Here is a 25824-nt window from a genome sequence, read left to right as displayed (position 1 = left end):
TAAGTGCCCCTTTTTTCTTAATAGAAGAAATTTAGTTTGGTATGCATGCCTTTTTTTTTTTTATCCCCAGTATTTTATTTATTTATTTGAGAGAGAATGTCTGCATCCATGAGCAGGGGGAGAGGGAGAAGCAGACTCCCCGCTGAGCAGGGAGCCTGGTGTGGGGCTCCATCCCAGGACCCTGGAATCATGACCTGAGTGGAAAGCAGCTGCTTAACCCACTGAGCCACCCAGACGCCCCTGGCATACATGTCTTCTTAGCTTATTTGTTATTGCTATATCATTGTCATGGTCATCATTACCACAGTGGGTACTGTAGAGACCTATTGATTTTTTATGAATATTCTTCACCCTTAAGGTCCCAGATTCTGTTCAGTCTCTGTCACATCCTTTTACTTTCAAGGCAGTTCTCCCAGAGCACAATGGACTTGTTCCTTCTTGCTCCCCATGCTGAGGGCATTCTGTACACACAGGGGCATGGAAGTTAAGTAATACAACTTCCCCTTAGTCTCTGTTGGCTTGATTTTTTTTCTTTTGCTTTCATCAGTCAGTGCTTTTATGGGGGACCTTAAAATGGTTCTGCCTGTGTTAAACCCTTTGCTTGAATCAAGGTACTAACAGAAGTTGTGTCTTGTAATGATGTTTACTGCTTAATCAGAGCAACTTTGGCAAGCAGCAGTTTATTTCAAGGATAACAAGTTCATGTTCAAACCCTTGAAGGCTGATGCCAGCAGTTTAAAAACAGAAAAACAAAAAGTTCATTGACCTTGCATCCAGAGGCTTCTGTTCTTTTAGGTGGAAGTATGTAGTAAGTGACAGCTGATTACTAAAACACAACCATTCCACACATGTGCTTGAAGAGGTTTTGTGCCCTAGGAGGCTTTTGGTGAACAATGGAATTTTGTATAATGTGCAAATCAAAGCTTTTGATAGTTTTTAGAAAACTTTGCCTATTACAATTTATGTATGTCCCAAGAAAAGTTTTAAGAGTGTGAGACTTTAAGAATATTTTTTCTTCTCTAAGACCAGATGTTGGTATGGATTCATCTGTGCTGAGTCATGCTCGAATCAGTTGAAGTGAACATTTACCAAGAATCTTAGAAGGAAGATAGAGTTACTGGTCGAGTGTGGGGGCTGGAGTTAGACTTTCTGGCTCCTCTCCAAGTACCACCATTTCATAGCTGTGTGACCTTGGGCAAGTTACTTAGCCATTCCGTACCTTAGTTTATTTTAAACTTAGAAGAAGAAGAAGAATCAAGTTTATATTTTGGTTGTAGTGTAAGAATAAACGAATATGTGAAATATGCCTAAGGCAATACTATAAACAATATGTTGGGTTTTTAGATGGTTGCTGTGCACTGTGTTCTAGGGCATGAGAGAGAGATGGTGGGGGCATGGGGGGGTGCAGAGAGATTATCTGTAGAGGAGCTAAAAGTCCTCATGGAGGTCAGACACAAACACACTTAAACATAATGTAGCAGGTGGTAGACAAGGCAGCAGGACACTATAAGTACAAGCAGCCTGCTAAGAGCAGCCCAACCCTTCAAAAACTGTTCTCTTATAGACCTGAGCTGAAGAGAGAAAGATGAAAACAACCGAAATTTGGCACAGTGATCAAAACCAAGAACTGGCTGATTTGAGTACAAAAACTGTGTTAAAGTTCTAGAGGTGGTGATGCCCCTGGCAGAGGGCTAGCCTTCGACTTCTCTGTTGTAAGCAATGAACTCATTGACCGTTCCTTGGACATAGGGTCTCAGTCAGGCCTCTCTTATTACATAGGGTGGTTTTGCTTGGCAATACTGTGAAGTTTTACAGAGAATATCTTAGGACAGACCTTTGTGTTGGAGAAAGTCCAAATTTCATTCAAGTCCCAGCCTTTCCAGCTGACACATCCTTTTACAAAAAAGATACCACTGTGTGATGCATTTTTAGGAGGTACACAGCCTTGAGGTTCCAAGGCAAGGGCCTTACACACAACAGCATAAGAAGCCAGCACAGAAGAGAGTAACTGGTCCAAGCTGAGCTAGCTGTGACGAGGAGGAGCCCGGCTTTGAACCCAAATTTGATATAAAAGAATACATAAGCTTTGCTATGCTTATTTTTTACTTTATGTTTTCTAACTAAAACTAAGACAGGTATAAAAAAGAGAGCGGGGGAGAGAGCGAGAGGGAGGAGTTGGTTCATAATCATAGCTACCAGCTGTATTTTCTTTAATTCTTTTTAACAAGGAACTGTTCTGATACCCTAACCTAGGAAGAGGGTCACTGTGCAGCTTTAGCTGGGTCTGGTAATGAATTTTGCCTTTGTTTAGAGTAAATAATACTGTAATAACACATTTTGGTAAAATCCCCTCCACGCCCCAGATCTTTGAAATACCTGAAAAGACAGAGACCACATTTTTCTTTTATTTGCATCTAGTTCAGGGTCTCTCTGAATCCCATTCATGAACTATTTAAGCAATCCATGGACCATCAATTAAGAATTTCTGGCCTAGATTATTCTCCATCTCTGTAGGGAACACATTTCTGTTTCTTCCTTTCTGAATTGCCAAGCCAGAGAGATCAGCCAGCCTCCCAGGGCAGAGAATATATATTGAGGATTGACAAATTCTTTTGTAGAGGAGTGGGGGGTAAATATTTTAGTCTTTGTGGGCCATATAGTGTCTTTTGCAACGACTCAACCCTGCTGTTGTCTCAGGAACGATGCCAAAGATAATAGGTAAACACATTGGCGCGTCTGTGGCCCACAGGCTATAGTTTGCTTACCAATGAGATAAACATTGTGATAATAAAATTGTAGTGTTTCTATGCCCTGTGGTACCTTTCTGGCTTAGCTTCACATGTTGATCAGCTTCAGGAATAGTCCTGACCACATATTGGCCTTGGTTGAAATCTGTGCTCCACTACTTTCTCGGTCTGTAACTTTAGAGAAAGGTCTTCATCTCTCTGAACCTCAGTGTTTTCATCTGTAGTGTGGGAGGTACGATAATTCTACCCATCCTGTAGTTATTGAAGGGATGCAAGGATATGATCCAGGGAAGTGGGTGCATAGCCCAGAACTGGATTCCAACTGAGCATCCCGTCCGATGAGTACTGGACTTTTGGAGTGTGGTGTTGTGCAACCTCAGGTCACAGCAGGGTCAGCACTGAAGAGAATCACAAATCCTTCTTACTTTCCTTTCCTGTGAACCTCTGGCTGAATACTGCTCATTATTATTATTTTTTCTAATGTTTGTTTTCTCATCGGGAATTTGGGGATAGTTCTCGTGACCTATTGTCCAGGATGCCAACAAAACAAATTGGTGTTCTATAAACTTGGAGATATACCTGAGAGAAGTGGCTTTTTATTTCTATTTGTTTCAGTCATTCCTGTTCTCTTCCAAGTGTTGTACAAATGAGAGGTCCGAGGGAGAAATGTGATGTATATGAATGAATATCCTGAGTTGAAAGGAGATTTTTCTTTGAAATCATCATTGGGATTATGAATAGGGATCGAGCTCCAACCGCATACTTAATGAATACTACGTGTTTTTGTAAAGTAAATACTGAAGCTGCTTGTTTCCACTGAAACAATTGGGGCTACAGAATCATAGCATCTGTAGAGCAAATGAAGGATGGAAGCAGGAGCAGCCTGGCCAGTTACAGCTACGTGGAAAGTTTTGCCTTTGGCCAGTTGTTTATTTCCCCTTTTCTACAAACTACTCATTGTAAAATGAGAGACTGGAAAAACATAGCAGAAAAATATCACAGAGAGAACATAAAGGTCAAAAACAACAATGGAAAAAGCAGTGTGTTCTTTGGATTCCAGTTACTCCACCCACATCTGCTTGCCTGTTATGAATATTATTACTTCCTCTGGCCATCACTGAACAATGCCCCGATCTTCGCAAGGACCATGTTTCCACAGACCTAATTGTCTGTTCCTCTAGCAATACATAAATTAGAGTCACCATGCTAATCACACACGGGGAGGGATCAATTCCAATATGCCAGTTATGTCCACGCCAAAATCAAAGTTACTTTTAAAATCGGCCCATTGCCATGCACTACTTATTTCTGCCTAGAAAAATTAAGAAATTTTCCTGGATAGAAACTGGAATGTTTTTAAAGCCAGTTAGCACTCTGCCCCAGATTCTGCCCCTGTGACTAAATTCACTTTGCGTAATATCCATTTTATTTATTTATTTATTATTTATTTATTTGAGAGAGAGAGAAAGAGAGAGCATGAGAGGGGAGAAGGTCAGAGGGAGAAGCAGACTCCCCATGGAGCTGGGAGCCTGATGTGGGACTCAATCCCTGGACTCCAGGATCATGACCTGAGCTGAAGACAGTTGCTTAACCAACTGAGCCACCCAGGCACCCCGTAATATCCATTTTAAATATTCCATTAAAATCCTGGCTCTCTGTTGCACCTGAAGGGTCTCACCATAGAATGATTGAGGGATACCAGTGTTTCACTAGAGCACCCGAATATCAGCATTTGTCTGTCTTTTGTCTTGGGTGGATGAGTTTCTACTTAGACGATTCCTCCAGTCTCCTTCCTGGGGCTCCAGTCCTGGCTGCCAATGTTCAGAGAGCTTAATAAGAGGGGAAACTGAGATCCCAATGTTCAGAATACAGATCTTCACATAATATACCTTTGGGGTATCACCTCTTCCCTTGGCAGTTTACCTGTTGTTCCCGGATGCAGGGTTTCTCTAGCTGAGCTCTTCCAGAGAGTGAAACTCCCACCTTCTGCTGGCATGGGGAAAGAATGATGAAAAAAGCCACTTGGGTATACAGGGTAAGGATGGCGATCTGGGCTTTAACTGCTCCTGATACAGATTTAGTCCTTGTTCAGCCACACCTCCGCCCCCAAGAAATCCTAGCCACCTGCCCTGCGGGGACTGAAGCAGCCTGCGTAAGTCTGGAGTTTGCTGCCTTCAGATGATGATGTCTTCTGGTTGGTCTTTAGCCTCTTGCACTCTGTAAGTTCTGTCCTTTGGAAAGTTCCTCCAACCAGGGGATTTTAAGTTGGGACTGTCTTTGCTGGTCATAAGGAACCTCTTATTTTAGGGAAAGTTCAACAAAGATCACAAAGCCCTTACATATTTCCCCGACAGATCTTTGACACTTAGTATGAAACCCTTCTATTAATCTTACCTTTAAATTAAAAACTAAATGAAAGTATGTTACCTGGGAGAAGGAATGTAGAGCATTAGAGTTGCCCCAAAACTAGGTTGTCCTGCTTTTCTCCTTGCTCATCAGCTGTTCCCCTCCCACATTTCATCCATGCACAGTTTTCTGGGAGTTTTCTTTCCAGGTGGGCCTCCATCATTCCCCTGCCACCACCTCCCTGCGTGTTGAGGGAGTGAGGGACTCTAGGACCAATCTAGAATCCTCTAGAATTCCACCTCTTTCACTGACCAGCTGTATAATCTTGTGCAGGTTAAATGTGTGGTTGCTAGTTACAAACAAGAAACAGATCCCCTCCTGCCCCCATCTGCCCTTGGAATCATCTTCAAAGCTTCACTGTTACCCTGTAGGGATTCCCTAGGTATTTCCTTATGACTGCCCAAGCAAACTAACACAGTGGCGTTGGAAGCAGGGTTTCTCTCTTTTTGAACAAAATCTCACTCCCTTACCTGCAACTTGTAAAATAATTATACTTGCATTTATTTATTTATTTTTTAAAATTAGCCCTGATTTGGGTACATGGAAAATGTTAATTTCCAATAGAAGTTAATAGGGAGGCCAGTCTGCAGTCATCCCTCTTATCATGATTTATTTTTGCAGACACTCTTAATTTTTGTTTTAACGAAGGTTGTAAGTGAGCAAAAGGAGCAAGGAAGGAAAACACTGAATGAATCTGAGCATGCAGGTTTATTCTGCAGAGAATTATCCATTACCCTGAGCCACCGTCTCTGCTTCCTATCCAGTTAGCATGTTAGTTTAGTTGTGCCCACCACCCATTGCCTTCATTATTTTCCATAGAAGCATGTTTAGTAAGTCATATATTTCATGAATTCTGAAAAACCTGATTTAGATGGTTGTAACAGACATTCCAAATGCGGGTTCATGAAACTGAGTAAAATATGAAAGAAACCAATGATGTTCCTAAACACAGTTCTTTGTTGCTCTTTCTTCTTTTCTTTAAATGTGTTAATTGTAGGTCTGGAGTTCAGACTCTGCCTCACAATGCCAAGGTTCACTACAACTATGCCAATTTCCTGAAGGACCAGGGTCGGAACCGGGAAGCCATCTACCACTACAGAACAGCCCTCAGGTAAGCCCCACACAATTGTCTACCGCTCTGCTTCTCAGGCCCTTGTTCATTCACTCGCCCACCCAGTGTGCACTATCGGGGTGGACAGTGGATATCCCCTTCGGGGTAGTAAGTATTCCGGACTCTCTATTTTGGCTCAGTGTTCAAGTCTGTTGTGAATGTAGTAATTCTGCCTCATTTCTGATTCTTGGTGTTCCTGCAGAAGTTTCCATTGGTACTCACTACTCAATGAAGTGACAGTCACACACACATGGACGCAAACAAGAGTTAGTTGTCAAAAATACACTCCTAGATTCTCTGAGCGTGTATTCCAATGAATTCTTCCCACTTTAGTCTTCTCATCATCAGAAAGAATTTATATGAAGGCATCTGAGTATAGAAATGAAATACCCTGATAATTGTATTAAATAGAAAGAATACTATAAGACACTTGATTACCATATTGGGAATATGTTAATAAGGGGTGTGTGTGTGTGTGTGTGTGTGTGTGTGTGTGTGTCTGTGTATGTACACAAATATATAAGTGTATGTGCATATATATATGAACAGCCCTGACACTCTTCTTGTACTCCTCTACTTGTATTCATTTGGAAGAGACTGTACAAAACGTAGCTTTAAGTTGTCACTTTAAGAGAAACCACAAATTCAAGCCTGCATTACCAACGGCAGACCGCTCTTAAGTACTCAAAATGGCAACTCTTACTTTCAAGATGATCTTATCTAAAAGATCCCACCTGATGAATGTCTTTAGTCTGTACCATGAGGGCACATGAGAACTATACATAGCCTCAGAGTCTCCAAATATGGGCAAAACAAAGAAACATGAGTCTTCTCTTTTTTTGTACAATGAGGCTCACCGAAGCCTTTGAAAGAGTTTTCCATGCCCCTCCAGACTGGCCCACATTTGGCTGAATTTTCTGATACAGTTCTGCTTTGAGACATGCTTCAACTGTGTATACAACACATCTACATTTCCCTGAAGCATGTTCGAGGATTATCTCAAATCTTAGTTTGAAATCATCATTCTTAAAGTAACCTGCCAGATTTTTAAAATTATCCTTTTGAACAATGTTCTTACATAAATATATTGTTCATAAGTCAAATTCTTTTAGACTTTATACTCTCATTTAATACTCAGTATGGCAAAAATTTTAAGCTGTGCTCATCAAGTTCACTATCAAATACTTTTCCAAAGATACAAAAAAAATGCAAGCTCCAGAGGAAAATTGTCACAACTTTTTATTGAGGAAAAGAAGCTTTTATTAAGGAATAGAAGATCATTTTTAAGGATTAATGAAGAATTATGTTCTTTCCCTGGAAGCCAGTTTACCCAACTCTTTACAGTACTTAACTCTAGTTGGTGAGATTAAGATTTGATTTTTTTCTGTATATTTTATTTTGTGCTCCAAATGTTCTACAAGTGAACATGCATTATTTTTTCAATGAAGTGATATAATTTTTAAAGAGGCATATATTCCTTCAAGGGTACAAATAAAGTATGTTTTGGCCTAATAATTAATTAATGTTTCAGGGTTTTAGGTTGCATTCTTGAAGAGAAGAGAGCAGTAAATTTGCCCAAAAAATAGTGGTTGAAAGGAAGTATTATCAGTGTCCTTTAAAATTGGTTGCATTCTAAAAAACTGTTTTCTGTCAAGTTCAAACAGAAAAAAATAAGGCAGACTCTAAGGCACAGCCTGGGGCAAAGATATAAATTATATAAAATTCTTGAGTAGCTGATTTTACAGAATTATATTAGCTGGTTGGGTACTACTGCTTTTTTCCCATGAAAGAATAAAAATAAATGTTTGCTTCAGCAACTGTGCTTGTGGAAGAAGCATGTCCCTTGAGAAGTGGGGAAAAAACAATTAAAGCTATAAATACCCTGCATAGTAATTAGTGAAATATTTCATCCTCTCAGACCAGGCTCAAAATACTTCTAATTTAAGTAGCATCATTTCTGTGTGGATACCTCGGTGGTGAATTTTCAATGGGTGTGGGTGTTTTGTTTTGCTTTTTTAATTTAAATAAATTGTCACTCCTTGTGTTAGAGAGAAAGGGAAAATACCAGGACTATTCATCATTTTGATGATTATTCATCCTAGGTAACGAGAAAATTGCCCTTTTTAAAAAATTAAATTAAATTTTTTAGAGAGAGAGCATGCACATAAGCGGCAGAAGGGGGGGGAGGGGCAGAGAAAGAGAGAGAATCTTAGGCAGGTTCCATGCTCAGTGCGAAGCCCAACATGGGGCTCGATCTCACACCATGACCTGAGCTGAAATCAAGAGTCGGATTGCTAAACCAACTGAGCCACCCAGGCATTGCCCTTATTTTGATAGTGCTCTTTCTTTGCTCAAGTTGATGAGACAGGGACTCTCCCCCCTCCCAATTACCTCATCCTTATTTCAGCTTCAGTATATTTGATATTTTCCATATTTGCACACAGCCAGAAAGAGAATGATTAGGGAAATGCAGGGCTAATGGTGTTATTATTTGAAATCAGTCCCCACAATTATCCATTTCTGTTGTAATGACTGTGTAGATCCCAAAGGCAATGATGGAATTAGTCATTAGGGTTGTGTCTATACCAATATCATTTTGGCTGACTTATAATTCTAGAAATAATGCTACATTAAATTGGTAATTATATATGGCATGAATATTCTGCTTCTTTTAAACCTTATTGTATGTTTTTTTAAAGATTTATTTATTTATTTCAGAGAGAGAGTGAGAGAGCAAGATGGGGGAGGAGCAGAGGCACAGGGAGAGAGAGAATGCTGGAGCAGACTCCCTGCCGAGCAGGGAGCCCAATGTGGGGCTTAATCCCAAGACCCTGAGATCACGACCTGAGCCAAAATCAAGAGCTGGCCACTTAACTAACTGAGCCACCCAGGCACCGCAACTTTATGCTATTTTTATATATATACATATATGTATGTATATATCCCCTCATGTTTATTTCAGCATTATTTACAATAGCCAAGGTACAGAATGTGCTAATTTTTTTTACTTTTTATTTATTTATTTAAAGTTTTTTCCTTTTAGATCTTTTCCATTTTTTTAAATTATTATGTTATGTTAGTCATCATACAGTACATCATTAGTTTTTGATGTAGTGTTCTAAGATTAATTGTTTGCATATAACACCTAGTGCTCCAAGCAATCCGTGCCCTCCTTAATACCCATCACCAGGCTCATTCATTCCCTTCCCCACCTCCTCTCTAAAACCTTCAGTTTGTTTCCTGGAGTCCACAGTCTCTCATGGTTCCTCCCCCGCTTCGATTTCCCCCGCTTCATTTTTCCCTTCCTTCTCTTACTGTCCTCCATGCTATTTCTTATGTTCCACAAATAAGGGAAACCATATGATAATTTTCTCTGCTTGACTTTTTTTACTTATCATAATCTCCTCCAGTTCCAACCATGTTGATGCAAAAGTTGAGTATTTATCCTTTCTGATGGTTGAGTCCATTGTATATATATGGACCATATCTTCTTTATCCATTCGTCTACAACCTTGTTCTGTTTTTTAAACAAAATGGAAGTACTACCAAGTTCTCCTACCTTTCAGTGAAGCTCATTTATTCTGTTTCTGTAGTGCAAGGGAAATCTTCCCTGGAAAATGCTGCAGCTGAGGTTACAGATTCAGATTAAGACCCAAATCATCAAAGGAAAATGGCAGAACTCTTTTTTTTTAAATCCTTAATGAACACAAGTGTTAGCTTTGCTTTGCTCAGAGGGGAGCTGTGATGTTTATACCTGTTCCAGATTCTATAAAGTTTGGGATTCCGTATGGTTCAGAATCAGAATACCACTGGTGGTTCTGCCATATGCCTCCAAAGCTTTCTGGCCATTGTTTAGAACCTGGAAAAGTTTCTACCATTCTACTTCATATGAGTGGAGTAGAAAGTTCAGAGATGACCCAATATCTCAGCTCTTCCTGCACAAAAATGCCCATGAAATAACTCATCCAGTAAGCCCAAAGGGAGAGAGAGATCATGGCTCAGACTGAATAATATGCAGCAGATACTGAATGTGTACTTGGCCAGTGGTTTGTTGATCAGCTTAAATAGTCACTTGAAAGGATAGAATCATAAAGCAAATCATGCACACTCTTTAATGATTTATTATACCCTAAAATTTCCCATGTACATCCACTCACGAATCTTCAAATGTCAAACCAAGCTTTTTTCTTTGGGCAAGAGTCCAATGATTATAATCTGCAAAAATTACATCCATAAGTCATTTCTCTGATGATCAGGTTTTGATACTTTCAAGTGGAATAAAAACTGTAATGACTGTGAGATTTTTCTGATTTTTCTCCTATAGCTTTTTTTATAGATACTCCACATCTAAACAACAGCAATTTCTTGAGCAAATTCCCTTCTTTGAGTATTTCCAGTGTTTACATAGTATTCATAGAAATTACAACACTGTTTTTCACATTTATATTTTATCAGTTTGCAAGATATTTCATTACATGGTACAATTGCAATAAAAACCACAACTGCAACAAATTTGTTAACAAACACAACTGTCTTTTAGACATACAACTCAATTTACAGGATCAAAAAGGCCCAGGCTTATAGAGAAAGTTTATTAAGTTGTGGGTATCCACTAATATGTTTTACAGAGAATAGAGAACATTTGGAAATCTGACAACATAGTGAAGAGACTGTTTTAAAAGAGATTTCACTAGAGGTGCTCAAGTCATGGACATTGTTTCTCATCTTATATTTAAATCCCCTGCATGACTCAGTTACTGGTTGGTTAAAATGGGCTGGTCATCAAGAACCCTGCACCTGGGAATGTATACAGTTCACTTTGTCCAGGGGGATCAGGAAGGTCTCCCTATTGTCAGCAGCAAATTATCTCATGTTCCACAGAGCATTTGTTCACTTAGATGCCTTCTTCCTCCCAACCCACTATAATAAGGACCCCATACCCAGATCTACTATTGTGTCCTGGTTGATTGGATATCAGCCCTGTGCAAGATTCTGTCCTAATACAAGGGCTGTGATCTTCAGTCACCCAGACTGCTGTTTTCTTTTCACAGGTATGGTTTCAACATGAACTACACAGTAAATCATCTAAGATTTTCATCCTCCCATACTCCTATCAAGCAGGAGATGCATTTCCCTTCCCTGATAGCACTCAAGTGTGCTTGGGCAGCCATGAGACTCTTAGAGTGGTCTTATCCACTCCCAGTATATCTGCTGTTGATATTCTAAACAGAAAATCTGAAGGGAAAGAAACCTGTTCAGAAAGGGTAGAAGTCCTTGACCATACTCTTTTATTGGCATAATTAAAGGGGAAGAAATGTGCCTTTTAATGCTCCTGTCCCAAAGAAATCTCTGCTAGCTGTTTAATTGCCTACCACGTGGGAAAGGATAGAACTAAAATCTTTCTGATTGGAATTTTTTAATGGGTAAAATAGAGACTCGTCATGATAAAAGTAACCATTGATAGCATTCTTTGCATTCCTTCCTGTGTGGATAACTGGAACTCTGGAAGGACACTCTATTAACTGGGTAAGTCTTTGTGGAAAAAAAGGAAGTAATAAAGGAATTGAGGAAACATCATATCATTCGAGTCTAAAGAATCTAACCATGTATAATTAACGCCCTGTTCACTAATGTCCTGAGTAGATCAATAAAATTATTACAATTCCTTTGAAAAATGTTGTCTATAAAGCTGGTAGAGTTTGAACATTTTTTTGAAATCAGGATTTAATGGTTATTTTAAAAGTCCTCATTACACAGCCTATTTTAAGTGGACATTTAAAATAACTCTTATAAGTAAAAATGACCTTGGATACCAGCTGCCATGTATTTCTCGAAAGAATTAAAATTCCAGAACCATTTGTTAACCAGGTTTAACAAGTGGAGATGGGCTCTTCTGCCCGTGTGGTATTTTCATTTATAAAAGTCTAAATACACTTCCCAATATCACAAATAGACATTTGAAATTATTTTTCTTTTTGTTGATGAAATTAGACCCTCCCTCTATTTATTTTGTGTTAATTAAGTCTGGCAGTTTTATTCATTAAATCCAATAAGTTAAACACTATTTTATTTAGAAAACTAGAATTTCATGACCATACTTATGGACTAAATTTCCAAATGAAAGTTTTATAATTTCTGTTGAAGAATATTTTGCTGTCTGGTTTTCTTTTGTTGTTGTTGTTGTTTTTTTTTCCTCCTGCCTTCTACCACTCTTTCACTTAAAGAGCTTGCCTTGCTTCCCCAGGAAACGGAATCCAAGGCAGGGATCTGTAAGCAGGAAGTCCAGTGAGAAGCACTCTCTGGAACACTAGGGAAGGAAGCCAGGCGAGCAGGATGGGCAGAGGGAGAGTTGGGACAGGCAGTGCGGTTCCAGGGCCTTGGATGACCGCTGAGGAAGCTCTGGAGCTGCCAGGGCCCCTCAGGATGGCAATGAGTGGAGGCAATAGATGGAACCTTTACGTCCCCTTACAAATCCATCACTGCCTTGGGTGAGGGAGTTCCCTGAGGCTGAGCTTATTGCCCAGAGGCTGTGAGGTGTCAGCCACTGGGGAAACAAGTGTCTCAGACGTGAGTGGTGTCTGGGTGCTGAGAGACAGCATCCGAGGCCCCGGCTTAATTTACAATTTCTTATATAAGCAGATGATGACTGTTTTAACAATATCATTTAGATTTTTTGAATGTTACAGATGAAGTAACACCATACTTTGTAGGGTTGGAATATTACAAGATAACTCCTATAAAAAGCTTAAAGCAGGGCCTAATCCCTGTCAGTGATAAACTCGTTAAGTGTTTTCCATGTCCCAAATCTGACCACTTCTCTCCACCTCCATCCCCCACCGTGTCTCACTTAGATTCCTGTCCCTTAAAGGCTCTGCAGCGGCCTCCAGGCCCCGAACTGTCTTTCTCAGACCTCACCTCCTGCTACTTTTCTTGCCGGCTTAACTCCAGCCATGTGGGGTTCCGGGGACTCTGAATTTGTGGTTCCCTCTTCCCAAAACACCCCCTCCCTCTCTAAAAGCTGCTTTCTTCCCTTCCTTTGGGGCTCTCCACTTGGGTCATCTTGTCGACAAGGCCTTCCCCGGCCACCCCACTGAAGAGTGCAGTCACCACCAACATAGTCTATTCCTATTTGCTTCATTTTCTCCACTGCATTTATCACCTACTAATCTGCTTCTCATCTCTAGAAGGGAACCCCACCAGAAGAGAGATTTGCGTCCTTGTCCCCAGCCTGGAGAGCCATGCCAGGAACATGGCCCTTTGTCAACATGTGTTAGATAGCCGAACACTACACGTAAACATCTTTCTACAGTCTGTTTTTAAGGAATGTGAATTACCTGAAATTTTAAAAAATGGCAACTGAGGTATAGTGTAAAAACTGAAGACTATCAAAAGCCGATCCTTAGTCGCTTCTACGGAGCATAAATTTAATCTGCCCCCAAACCCATCTTGCTCTTCTGCTCCTCCGCAGAGTTTGTTAAAACTCTTCCTTTAAACCCTTCACTTCATTCACTTCTCTGTGCACTTTTCGATTAATATTTAAATATTCTCAGGGCACCTGGGTGGCTCAGTCAGTTGAGTGTCTACCTCTTGATATTGGCTCAGATCATGATCTCCGTTGGTGAGATCGAGCCCCGTGTTGGTCTCCATGCCCAGCAGGATGTCTGCTTACGATTCTCTCTCCCTCAGAGCGCCTGGGTGTCTCAGTGGGTTAAGCCTTTGCCTTTGGCTCACGTCATGATCTCAGGGCCCTGGGATTGAGCCCCACATCAGGCTCTCTGCTCAGCAGGGAGCCTGCTTCCCCCTCTCTCTCTGCCTGCCTCTCTGCCTACTTGTGATCTTTCTCCCTCTGTCAAGTAAATAAGTAAAATCTTAAAAAAGGAAAAGATTCTCCCTCTTCCTCTGCCTCCACCCTCCCCACTCACATGCTCATTCTCTCTCTCCCTCTTTCCAAAGATTTATTTATTTTTTAGAGAGAGAGGTGGGGAGAGACCATGCTCACAAGTAGGGGAAGAGGAAGGGAGAGAGAAAGAATCTCAAGCAGACTCCCTGCTGAACGCAGAGCCCAGCACAGGGCTCAATCTCACCACCTGAGATCATGACCTGAGCTGAAATCAAGAGGTGGATGTTCAACTCACTAAGCCACCCAGGCACCCCTCTATCTCTTTCTTTAAAAATAGAAATTAAAATATGAAAAGAAAATAAAATACTTTAAATAAATAGTCTCAAGTTTCTACCATATTGAAACAAATGTGCAAACCAGCCTCTGCATCTCTTTTCTGTTTCCCCTTTCCTGCCATTGAGTGTGTCGGTTCCTATCTTTTAAGTGTTGAAATTTCCTGGTGGTCTCAGTGTCTTCTCCTTTGTTTCCATCTCATTACCCCCTCAGCCATGAGTGGTTCCCGTACTACCACCAAAACTCTTTTCCCCAAGAGCCCCTGCTACCTCCATGCAGGGAACTCCAGAGGAGGACACTGCTTGGGAATTAAATTCCTTGGCTCTCAACAGCATTAATTTTGTTGAGCGCTCCCTCCTCCTTAGGGCGAATTCTTTATCGGCTTCCATGCTGACTTGGTTTTCCTTCTGTTTCTCTAGACTCTCCTCCAAACCCTTGATGGAGGAATTCTCAGGCACCTCCTCTAGGCGTTCTTCTTTTCTCAAGCTTTGCTTTCCTCCCAGGGGATTTCTTTAGTTCCAAAGGCTTTAGTTAGCATCTGTATGCTAATTAATTCTCCAAGCTATAATTTCACCAAGCAACTTTGCCATATCAGAGCTAGCTGATTACTGGATGTTTCCACAGATTTCCCTCTGCACCTGAAACTCACCTTACCACCTTCTTCAAAACCTGCTCCTTGGCCTTTATTGCCCTCCTTTCCAGTTTGTGCTTAAGCCAGAGTAAAATGTTTTGTTTCCTTTGTTCTGTTTGGTTTTGCTTTCTCTCTTTGAAACACCTTTCTTCCTCTTCCTGCTTCCCCTCCTCCCCTTCCCCTAACCCTCAACTATTACTGCCCTGCAGGTAAAGCATCATCTCTCCTGGAAACACCTTGGTGAACACCATGCGTGGATCCTGCCATGGGCTCCTGCTTCTCGTACTACGCATCCCCACCCCTCCACGCCTCCCATACCCCTGTACCCCCATTTTCTGCTTTGTCTCTTTCTGCCGTGTGTGCTCTGATCACGGTGCATTAAAGTCATCTGCCACAGGACCTCCTTGAGAGCAAGGACTCCTTTCTCTTTATTGTGTGGGCCCTTCACAGAGGGCCTGGCACATTGTAGGTGCTCAGTAAATGTTAAAATGTTTGTTGCGAGAAAGACTGAATGAATATAATGCACAAAATATCAGGACCCCTTTAGAGTCCAAGGACAACTCCGTTATAAGCAGTGTTTCTCAGTGGGAGAGCTGTCAACAATTTAAATGGACCAACAGTACAGAAGGGCAGTATTGCCCTTCCCATCACAGAATGTTAAACACCCCTATTTCGTGCTGGTGGTGACCACAAATTCCTGAGGTGGATGTTCAGGATCATGACTGGGAATATGGACATACTTTTCCCGTCCTCTGATGTCTTTTTCTAAGTCAATGCAACAACCCAAGTACTATTCGTGCTACAAAATGTTATTACAGTAAAGGTTCTGTGCACACCTTGATCTGTCACATAGGACTTTGAATCTTCTTACAGCCTTGATTATACATTTTAAAATTGCACGTGTCTGGAATTCCATTTGGTGTTGAGCATATCCGAAAGGCTTGGAGGAAATTGCTCTGGTACCTGTGGGGATTGTTTGCTTTAGATGTTGAAGGACTGACAGGCTTTGGAATGAGAGTTTCACAGAAAACATTCCTATATTCTTAAACTGGAGAGAGTCACATGTCCCTCACATCAGAGAACCCACGGCAGAGGAGAGACAGATGGATACAAGATGACTTGAGTGTTCACTGGGTTAGTGATGAAGAAATAATGGATGTTATTTTGACTGATGGGAGCAAGTTGAAGGCCATTGACAGCAGTGAAGAGAATGATTTTTTTTGGGGGGGTGGGGAGGATGAGAAATCCATATGAGAGAAGGAGACCTGGCAGCTTCAGCCTGGTATGGGTTCATTAGGGCTGTAGAGGAGCCAAAAAATAACACCCAGAGGTCCTTCAGCTCACCCCAAAACAGTTTGTAGTAGAACAAGTATGATGACGGGTATGTTTATACCCATCATCTCATTTGTTCACACAGAAGGTCAATATGTTATTGACCTTATTGTTACAGAGAAAGCAACTAAAGGGCAGACATAAATTCAGAATCACATAGCTAGAAAGTTACCTCAGGCCTCTAAGAAGGATTTAATTATATTCACCATTTTTTATTACAGAGAGCAGAGAAGTATTTAATTCAATACATTTCCCAACCTTTAGTGTTAAATTGTCAGGAATCAGGAAAATTCAGCTACTTAAAATGACTCATTTCCTGAGGGCATCAGAGGTTTTACTCTAAATTCTCTTGGAAAATCAATTGGGTGGAGTCCTTCTGGATCCCTGGGAGAGGTCAGGCATTGTGGGAGGTCAGATAATTGAGTTGGCCCTCTTTGGAGAGCACATCCCATTTCCCTAAATGGCATGTGAAGTTTTTCCCAAAGCTATCTGAAATGGGTGGGAAGGAGTATAATGCAAAAAGAAAAGTGGCAAGACTTATTTGCTGGTTGTTAATGGCAATTTCAAACAAGTAAAGCAGACCAATCAGTGTCACCCGGTACATTTTAGTGACACAATGGCTCAAATCTTATAACAGGAAGAAACCAGGCACTTGAAAAATGCCAGACTAATTTGGTTGAAAATATGCTGCTGACTCCTGAAATAAAGTTCACTTTGGGTGTTTTTTTTTTTTTTTTTTTTAGTCCAATGAAACTCAGGTTTTATGGTTGAATTTTTTTTTCCCAGCCATGTTTTTTCTTTGGGATTTTTTTTTCCTCAACAGGAAATAGAAATTAAACATCTGACCTTACCATAGTTAACCTCAAATAAATTAATCTGTGGAATGAAAGTCAGACAAATAAATCAGGGTTTGTATATTCTGAAGAGAAATTACAAACTGGAGCTCATGATACAGTACTACTTGCACAAGGAAATGCCTTATAAGGGACTCAAATGTTGAAAAATTAAGAGCATACTTAACGTTTGAACAAAACTGTACACAGTTCAAAGTAAAGGACTGAAAAAACTGCACTTTAGTCACATCCATCTTCTGTCTCTGAGTCTTCAGGTTGATCTTGAGGTTAAAGCTTAAGAACAGTAGAGCATACATACATCCAGTACATTTACTGAGTGTTGCTGGTTCTAAAAAGCTTTTCCAAATACTGTGGTTTTCAGAGATACCATGGTTATTTTGTATGGCAGGTAACATTTTTCCAGTGCATAAGAATCTTAGTAGCCAAGTGTCCTGAGGATTGAATTCATTCTACTTGTCCCCGAGCTGGTTCTTGTAAGATCATAGTCAAATGGATTGGCCAAAGTAAGAAAAGAGAAATTATTCTAAATAGAAGCTCTAATTTGTAGCAGTTTATTTGCTGAAGGTGGAATGACTCGTGATTTTTTTGGGAAAATAAATAGATTTACAGGAGCCAACCGTCTTAACTGTCTTTACAGGAACCACTCCTTCTGAGATTTTTTTTTTTTAAATAATCTATTATCTACTCAATTTCTTTCCTTAGCTATAACACAGTACAATAATTCTATTTAGAGAATTAGGAGGGTTAAGGTGCCTGGGTGGCTCAGTCAGTTAGAGGTCTGTCTTCAGTTCAGGTCATGACCCCAGGGCCCTGGGATAGAGTCCCACATCAGTCTCCTTTCTCGGCAGGGAGCCTGCTGCTCCCTCTGGCTGCTCTGCTTGTGTACTCTCTCTCTCTCTCTCTCTCTGACAAATAAGTAAAATCTTTTAAGAAAGTATTAAGAGTGTTAAATGAGATAATGGAAGAAAAAGTGTGAAGTATCATTAATATATCCTTTGGACCCATTTTCTTTTGTTCCTGCCCCCAGTGATGATCTATTAATACGTTGTTGATGTTGATTCTCAGAGCTAAGGTAACGGAATGGAGGGGAATAACAATAATATCCTTAACTACATACTTTATCAATTCTGCATAAGGAAATGTTACTAGATAAAAATTAAGAACCCCTTAAATGCTCAAATGGACATGTACTTATCAAGAATACAAATTATCTAATACTTGAAAAAAATTACCTCTTCAGTCCATAGAACTGTATCTCTGTATTTAGATTTCATTTTTATTTTATTCTATTTTGGGGTGGGGGGAGGGAGAGAGAGAATCTTAAGCAGGCTTCACACCCAGTGGGGAGCCCAGTGCAGGGCTCAATCTCATGACCCTGAGATCACCTGAGCAGAAATCAGTAATCTATACTTAAATGACTGAGCCATCCAGACACCCCAAAATTTCATTTTTAAAGAGAAAAAATGAACTTCCTTATACCCTGGAGCTGCTTGACAATACAACATATTTTTGTATAGTAAATTTTAAAAATTTTAAGGCACCAAAATAATAATAATAATAAAGAAATAGCAAGAGAGCCCCCATAAACAACACAAATGTTGAGTAAGAGTGGGAGAAAGAAAATCCCATGGCTCTTCACACTCGTTTTAAGAAAAAACAGGTCTGAAAATCACCACTACATTCTAGTTGAGAGAGGCTTTTGTTGAGACCTTTTTAGACAGGGAAAGGAATAATCACTAACAGAACTTTTGTAAAATATACCTATAGAAGTCAAAGTCAAGAAGGGCTTAATTTATTCTGACAAGGGAAGTAGCAACATAAACATCTCTTAAATTGTTCATTTTTTCCATAGAAAAATCCCCTTCTGGAGACCTCAGTATTGACTTGGACCCAAACTAATTCAAACACAAGTTCATTTTAAAAGTAAATGCACAGAATAACCTTGTCCTTGCCTAGGTCTTTAGTAAACAAGAGAAGAATATGTGTTTTAAGAGAACATCTACATCTATCTAAAACTGAAAATAAAATGTATTTTTTTTCCTGACCTAGTTATTGAAGAATCCTGTTGATGAAATTCAGCTTTGTTTTATAAATAATGCAGTGCCTGCTTGTGAGTAGGTAAACTGAATTGGATCCCCAGGGAGAGAGGTTATTGCCAGCAGACCCTTACTCTTTCTGGGAATACACGATGCCGCACAGTTTTCAGGTGGAGGGCCCTGAGTGGCAGTAGATTCAGTAAACCACGCCAGAGGCCAGCAGTCCCCTTCCTTCCTGGGTCGGGATTCTGTGAACATAGAGCCTCTTCTCTGACTGTGGCTGGCAGACAAGTTTTTGGAGCACAAGTCGTTCTCAGGGCCCTTTTCCTCATAGTGCTATGTCTGTTTCTCGTTGCTTCCTTTCTCGCTGCTTATTTCTGGGATTAAGAGCTTGGTGTGGACTTATATTCAGTTTCTGATTGGAAAAAACAGAGAGAGAAACATTTTTGGACTCCGTGAACTGTGAAAGCCCATGACTGTTTATTTCAGTGACAGTGGGATCATGAGTGAGTATCAAGTTTGACAAGGTGGGCGGAGAGGCAGTTCCAAGGGCAGTTGCCTGACAGTGTAGATGGGCGCCGCAAGAGGCAGATGAGTCCGTGGTGGAAGATCTTATTGAATTTAGACTGCCCTTTCCCATTCCCATAGGTAGTGCTTTCACTTCAGACATTGATTTCAAGGGCTCCCAAGCCTATAGAAGTAAGGAAAAGATCAAGTTTTAAGAAGGCAGATGTCCCGAGGAAGCTTCCTATTGGTCAACAGGAAATCAAGCATTGCTCTCACTATGTTCATTGGACATCGCTTAAATCTTCGGGAGGTCAGAGAGCTTAGCTCAACGTCTCCCCCTGCAAAAAAAAAAAAAAAAAAAAAAAGTTTCTTTAGAAAATTTGAGTCCTGACTGTGATATGTTTTCTGTAACCACTTCCAAAATCATTCTTAGACGCAAACTTCTAGGAGACTTGTAGCTAAGGAGTGCATGAGCGGGTCCAACAGCATTTTTGTCTCTCATCATAACTCTTGACATCCCTTAGTGACATCTCAGAGAGCTAATGACTTGCTTCCCTCACAACTGTGAGGCTGGGGGTGATGGGGCTACCACTAGGGACCGCAGGTTGTCTTTGCCTGAGTGAAGGGGACCTGAGAGAAGCAAACAACAGTGCCATGTGTTGGCCCAGTGTGCTGTGTTTCCCTTTTCCCAGCTTCCTGTCATAATCTCTCTCTCCACAAGAGTCTCTACAGCCATTGAGAGTAATTGGGGCTTTCAAGTTTTGGAAGGACATAACATGCCTCTGAATAGATTCTATCCCTTGTCCGTCGTGAGGAGCGTCATCTGGCATGTCTTCCTGAAAATACTAGTTCTGAGGGATGTTCGTGGCGTTCATTGCTGCTCTGAAAGGGAGTAGGGAAGGGAGGATTACACGGTCAAATAAATTTAGGAAACTTTGGATTAAGTAAAGATTAAAAAAAAAAAAAACTATAAGACTTGTCAGTCTTTTAGTAGGACCCCCTTCTGTCCGCAAATATAATTGATCCTAGAAGGTGTGGAACAGAGTGGGAGGAGGCACGCATGTCATTTGGTTGTCAAGAGACTTGACAAGTACACATCCTATTTTTATTTCTTGGGCATTATCTTCACTTTTCTACATTAAGAACCAGTTCCATGGGCTTATTCAGAGCACTCCGGGTGACAGGGATGGAGTAAACCTCTTAGTCTGCTAAATATTCTGCTCTAAATATAGCAGAAACAACTAAACTGTGTAGCTGTGCAGATTTGGCTTCTTGATGGTTTTGAGTTAAGGAAGTAAATTGATTCTCTTCCTTCCTTAATCAGCATAAATTTGGTTTTCTGATGTATCCCTTATCCTCTTTTACATTTGCTTTTGAGCATTGGAAATACGATTTTCACTTCATTGTGCATTATTTAATTTTTTTTAAAAAGTGTTTATCAGGATTTTCTTTCTGAGAACTGGATGTGGCCAATGGGTACCAAATTACAGTAGGAGGAGGGAAAGGAGATAAAATGGAAAAAGAGAACCAAGATGGAAAGCCATTTTGGGGATAAAGTTTATTTGTATGGGAAGACATTGTGTATTATCCTTTCTCAATAATGGTGGTCTTATGGATCTTCCAGCCCAAATATGTTCATGAAGATTCCCTCATCCAAGGAGCTCCCCGACGTCTTGTGTACATAGTGGGCACTGTACAAGCAGCTGCTCAGTGGGCACCAGCCCAGAAACTCAGAAGCAATGAGGCAATGAGAATTTTCTGTCAAAGCAAATTAAAAGTAATTATAGGCTCCAAAGGGTTAAAATTTATTTAACCCTGATTTGCATACTGTTTATTTTTGTACCATTTAGGAGTTATTTACTTAGACCACAAAGGGTCAGATATCTGCTTCCATATTTATATGCCTACAGCTGCACACATAGTTGACCATTAAGATTTCACATGGACAAACCATTAAAATAAAGGAAGAATCCAGTATTCATTTTGGTTGTCGCATTCCTGAGGTGGGAGAAGAGGGAAAACAAGCGCATCATGCCCAGCTTAGAATTTTAGAACAATGATGGCTGAATATTTCTAATTTTTCAGGTTGTATCCTCGCCATGCAAGTGCCCTGAACAACCTTGGAACACTGACGAGAGACACAGCAGAGGCAAAGATGTACTATCAGAGGGCTCTCCAGCTAAATCCGCAGCACAACCGGGCTCTTTTCAATCTCGGGAATCTCCTTAAGTAAGTAGAACATGTACTTTTCATCTGGTGGCTCGTAATTTCATTAAATCCTTTCCTTCTTAACACTCATTTGGTTGCGCTTCTGTCCCCTCTTCCCAGAGTGGAATAATTAGGGGTTTCAAGCTTTGAGAAGAGGTCATGTTCATCTGAAATAATTCTATCCCTCCTCAGTCCAAAAGAGCTAACACTTCCAGGGAGACACTCTGGGAGATGTCCATAGGTTGTCTTAGAGGGGTGGAAATAGGAAGGGTTACATGGTTAGGTAAACTTAGGAAGCACTGAGTTAGACCAAGAGGACTCCCCCTCTTGCAAGAGCTGTTAATATGCTCAATGCCCTGTGAATCATCAAAAAGGCAATATGGAATACGACATTGCCCAAAGTCAGTTTGGGGGGTGGCGGCGGTAAGGCATTTCCCAAGTGTTCCATGAATGTACTTTGGGCAAAGCACTCGTCTAGGAAAAGCAGTGTGCTCTAAAGCTATGGCCAGGTGACAGAAGCACCACTCATGTTCAACGTGAACTAGCGGTCAGGAGCGGAACCAGGCCTGCCTCCACTTAGTAATGGCTTTTCACCCACTGCCCTGTGAAAGGTTGATAGTGCAGTTAGTATCACTGAAGACTAAAACAGGGTGCTTTTGCATCTTGTATTTTTATTAATACAAAGTCTAGGCATCTCGGTGATGGTGTAGTTTTGATAATAATGAAATGGTGGCAGTTTTGAAATTTAACTTCTCAACTTAAGGAAACAGGTTGAGAACATCAGAACTGGAAATCGGGTGAAAGGTGTTTGGAATGAGAGTGTAGTGATATATTTATCTCTGCTTGTTGGGATGCTGACATTCTCCACACTTACTGGGAGCGCCTGGGTGGCTCAGTTGGTTGAGCATCTGACTCATGGTTTCAGCTCAGGTCATGATATCAGGGTGGTGAGATTGGGCCCTGCGGTCAGGCTTTGCACTCAGCATGGAGTCTGCTTGCGATTTCTCCTCTCTCTCTCCCTCTGCCCCTTCTCCCTCGTTCTCTATCTCTCTCTCTCCCCACCTAAAATAAATAAGTAAATCTTTAAAAAAAAAAGTCTCCACACTTACTGAATTGGTTTCTGAGTCTCTGAAGTTCTAGAGCTCTAGTCTGGTACTTTTAAAGTGAATGGTTTGCTTTGTTCTCTTTTCCTCTCCCTAAGGGGATTGTCTTCCTTGCCTCAGTAACTCCATATGATGCAACTTCTACACCTTCCTGTTTACTCCTTGAATTTGACATATACAGATAGATTCTGGTTCTTTTTTCTAATGTGTGTGTTAATGTGTGTTTTTATGTAATCCCGTTTGGACAGAAGCACTGGATTGGGTTAATCATAGAACAATCTAATATGGTATGACATGATAGGTGCCATCCTGTAGTTTTCTGTTTAGGAATGGCTTTGTCCAGGTACCGGAGCACAAAATCAAGGAATACTATACAAAAATAAGTAAATGCAGGGAAAGTATAATTCAAATGAAAGGAATAGTCTAAATCAGCAAAAACCAAATAAATGTATTTTTTCAAATTAGATAATTTTTTTTACAACTTGATACACATTGAGAATGCTGAAAAACAACTAAGAATGAAGTGGGACACACTGTGACAGAAAAGCCATTTCAGTACTAGTCATCTCCTATTAAAAATAATAACCAATCGAGCGATGTGGGGAAAATGAGTTCTAGTTATTGCAGGTAATAGTTGCAGGTTAATAGGGTGCTTTTATTTTACTCAACTATTTTTATGAGCTCTTACTACTTCTTTATGTGAAGTTCTAAGGACTCATTTCTTAAAGTCATTGTTGGCATATGTTTATGTCCTACCTTTTTATTTTATTTTATTTTTTTAGATTTTATTTATTTATTTGACAGAGAGAGACACAGTGAGAGAGGGAACACAAGGAGGGAGAGTGGGAGAGGGAGAAGCAGGCCTCCCGCCGAGCAGGAAACCTCTGGAGCTTAATTCCAGGACCCCAGGATCGGGTCCTGAGCCTAAGGCAGACTCCCAACAACTGAGCCACCCAAGTGCCGCCTCTATGTTCTACCTTACAGCCCAAATAATTTCATGGCTGGATAAAGTCCTGTCAGTGTTTTGGGGATACCTGGATGACACAGTGCTGATTTTAAAGACCACATCCCCAAGGACGAGCTTTAATGGCAGTTCTTGTTAGGGATGATGTCCTGCAGTGATGATGATCGTATTGTGCTGAATCCAGCTCTACTTAACAAAGGCAATCAACGGTCCTAAAATCTCATTTTGCCAAGACCTGAACAAGAAAGACACACTCTAACCTTCCTTTTTCAATCACGTATTATCGTCATTAACTATTATCATGAGTAAGTACATGTGAGTTACAACGATGAGGAATTATTTTTTGGACCATGGTAATGGCTGTTTTTCACCATAGGAGGGACTCCTGAATACTGAACATAGGATCTTTTGTCTCTTTGTCAGAGGTTTTGTCAAAATCAACTCTTGATGATTATCCAGACCAACAACAATGCTTTACATTTGCATAAGACTCTACTTTTCTGAGTGCCTTTTGTTGTTGTTGTTGTTGTTAATGAGGCCCTCCTAGTAACTCTTTAAAGTAGACAGGGAAGAAGAGGAAAGGGGGGTCCTGAAAAGTAGGAATGCCTTGTACAAAGCCATTGTGGTTTGCCTTTTGCTTTTTTGATTCACATCAGATAGCGGAGTGGCCATATTCGTGGAGATTATTCTTACAATCCAGGGAATAAAATCCTGATAATAGGTAACATTTACACAATACTTTACAGTTTACAGATAACTGTTTTCATATGCATTACTTAATTTAATCTTTAATCTATCATGAAGGGTCTGATCATCCACATCCCCACTTTACAGAACCAAGGCTCAGAGACCTCATGTGCCATTGGCCTAGGCTCTGGCAGACCCAGGACTGAACCCCTGGCCTCAGACTCCTGTTCTGTTCATTTCCTTTACCTGCCCAAATAGCTCTCCAACCCCAAAATTAGTTAATATTTAGCTCTTTAATGCCTTTTGGGAGAAAGGCCCATTTGGGGTTTGTTTTGTTTTGTTTTGTTTTTAAGAAAACAATAATGCTTGTTTACATTATGACCCTCGGTAGCAGAGAGAGGTGACCCAGAAAATAGAGCTAATCCACATTTAGTTAAGTCTGAGTTTCATTTCCCATTTCCTTAATATATGTCTGCTCTTAAGTACCAATGGGTCAAAGACCCACCCCCAAAAAAGGATATTTTAAATTGTGCTTAATCTGATCCATTTACTGTTTAAGATTTTTACCCTGTTTCTCATTAGGCAGCTAGTTTTTAAAATTGTGCCCCTTTTTTGTAATCTAGAAGTTAAGAACCTGAGCATCTTTTTAGACACAAGTGTTAGATTTGATCATCCTTGAGAGCAGGGTGCTATCCTTATTCCTATTTTATGAATGATGGAACGAAGGCTTGGGGAAGTAATGTGTCAAGATCCCTTAGCGAAGAAAGAGAAGGCCAGGGAATTGAACCTAGACCTGTCTGACCACACTCGACTGCCTCCTTGTGGCTCACCTCAAAACTGGGATACAGTCTGGAGCAGCACCACCCCACAGAAATGTCCTGAGAGCCAGGATCTGTGACTTAAAATTTTCAGGTAGCCCTGTCTCGGGACATAAAAATGGTGGAATTTTAATAGTGGATTTTACTAAACCTCAGTATATCTAAAATATTAGCATTTTAGCATGTGATTAATATTAAAAACTAATTTTAAATTGAATGTAAAATTACTACTGAGCTAGTGTGCACT

At 40.5% G+C, this 25824-nt stretch overlaps 1 protein-coding gene across 1 annotated transcript in view; it reads left to right on the top strand.

Annotated features, from left to right (window-relative positions):
• TMTC1 (transmembrane O-mannosyltransferase targeting cadherins 1) overlaps nt 1-25824 on the top strand; it is a 266800-nt gene that overhangs the window by 192635 nt on the left and 48341 nt on the right. Inside the window, 2 exon segments of the mRNA XM_047740854.1 lie at nt 6151-6264; nt 21883-22026. Coding sequence (XP_047596810.1) covers nt 6151-6264; nt 21883-22026 — 258 coding nt within the window.

Source organism: Lutra lutra, chromosome 8 (assembly GCF_902655055.1).
Source record: "Lutra lutra chromosome 8, mLutLut1.2, whole genome shotgun sequence".
Classification (NCBI taxonomy): Eukaryota; Metazoa; Chordata; class Mammalia; order Carnivora; family Mustelidae; genus Lutra; species Lutra lutra.
This window is presented reverse-complemented; position numbering and strand designations above follow the sequence as displayed.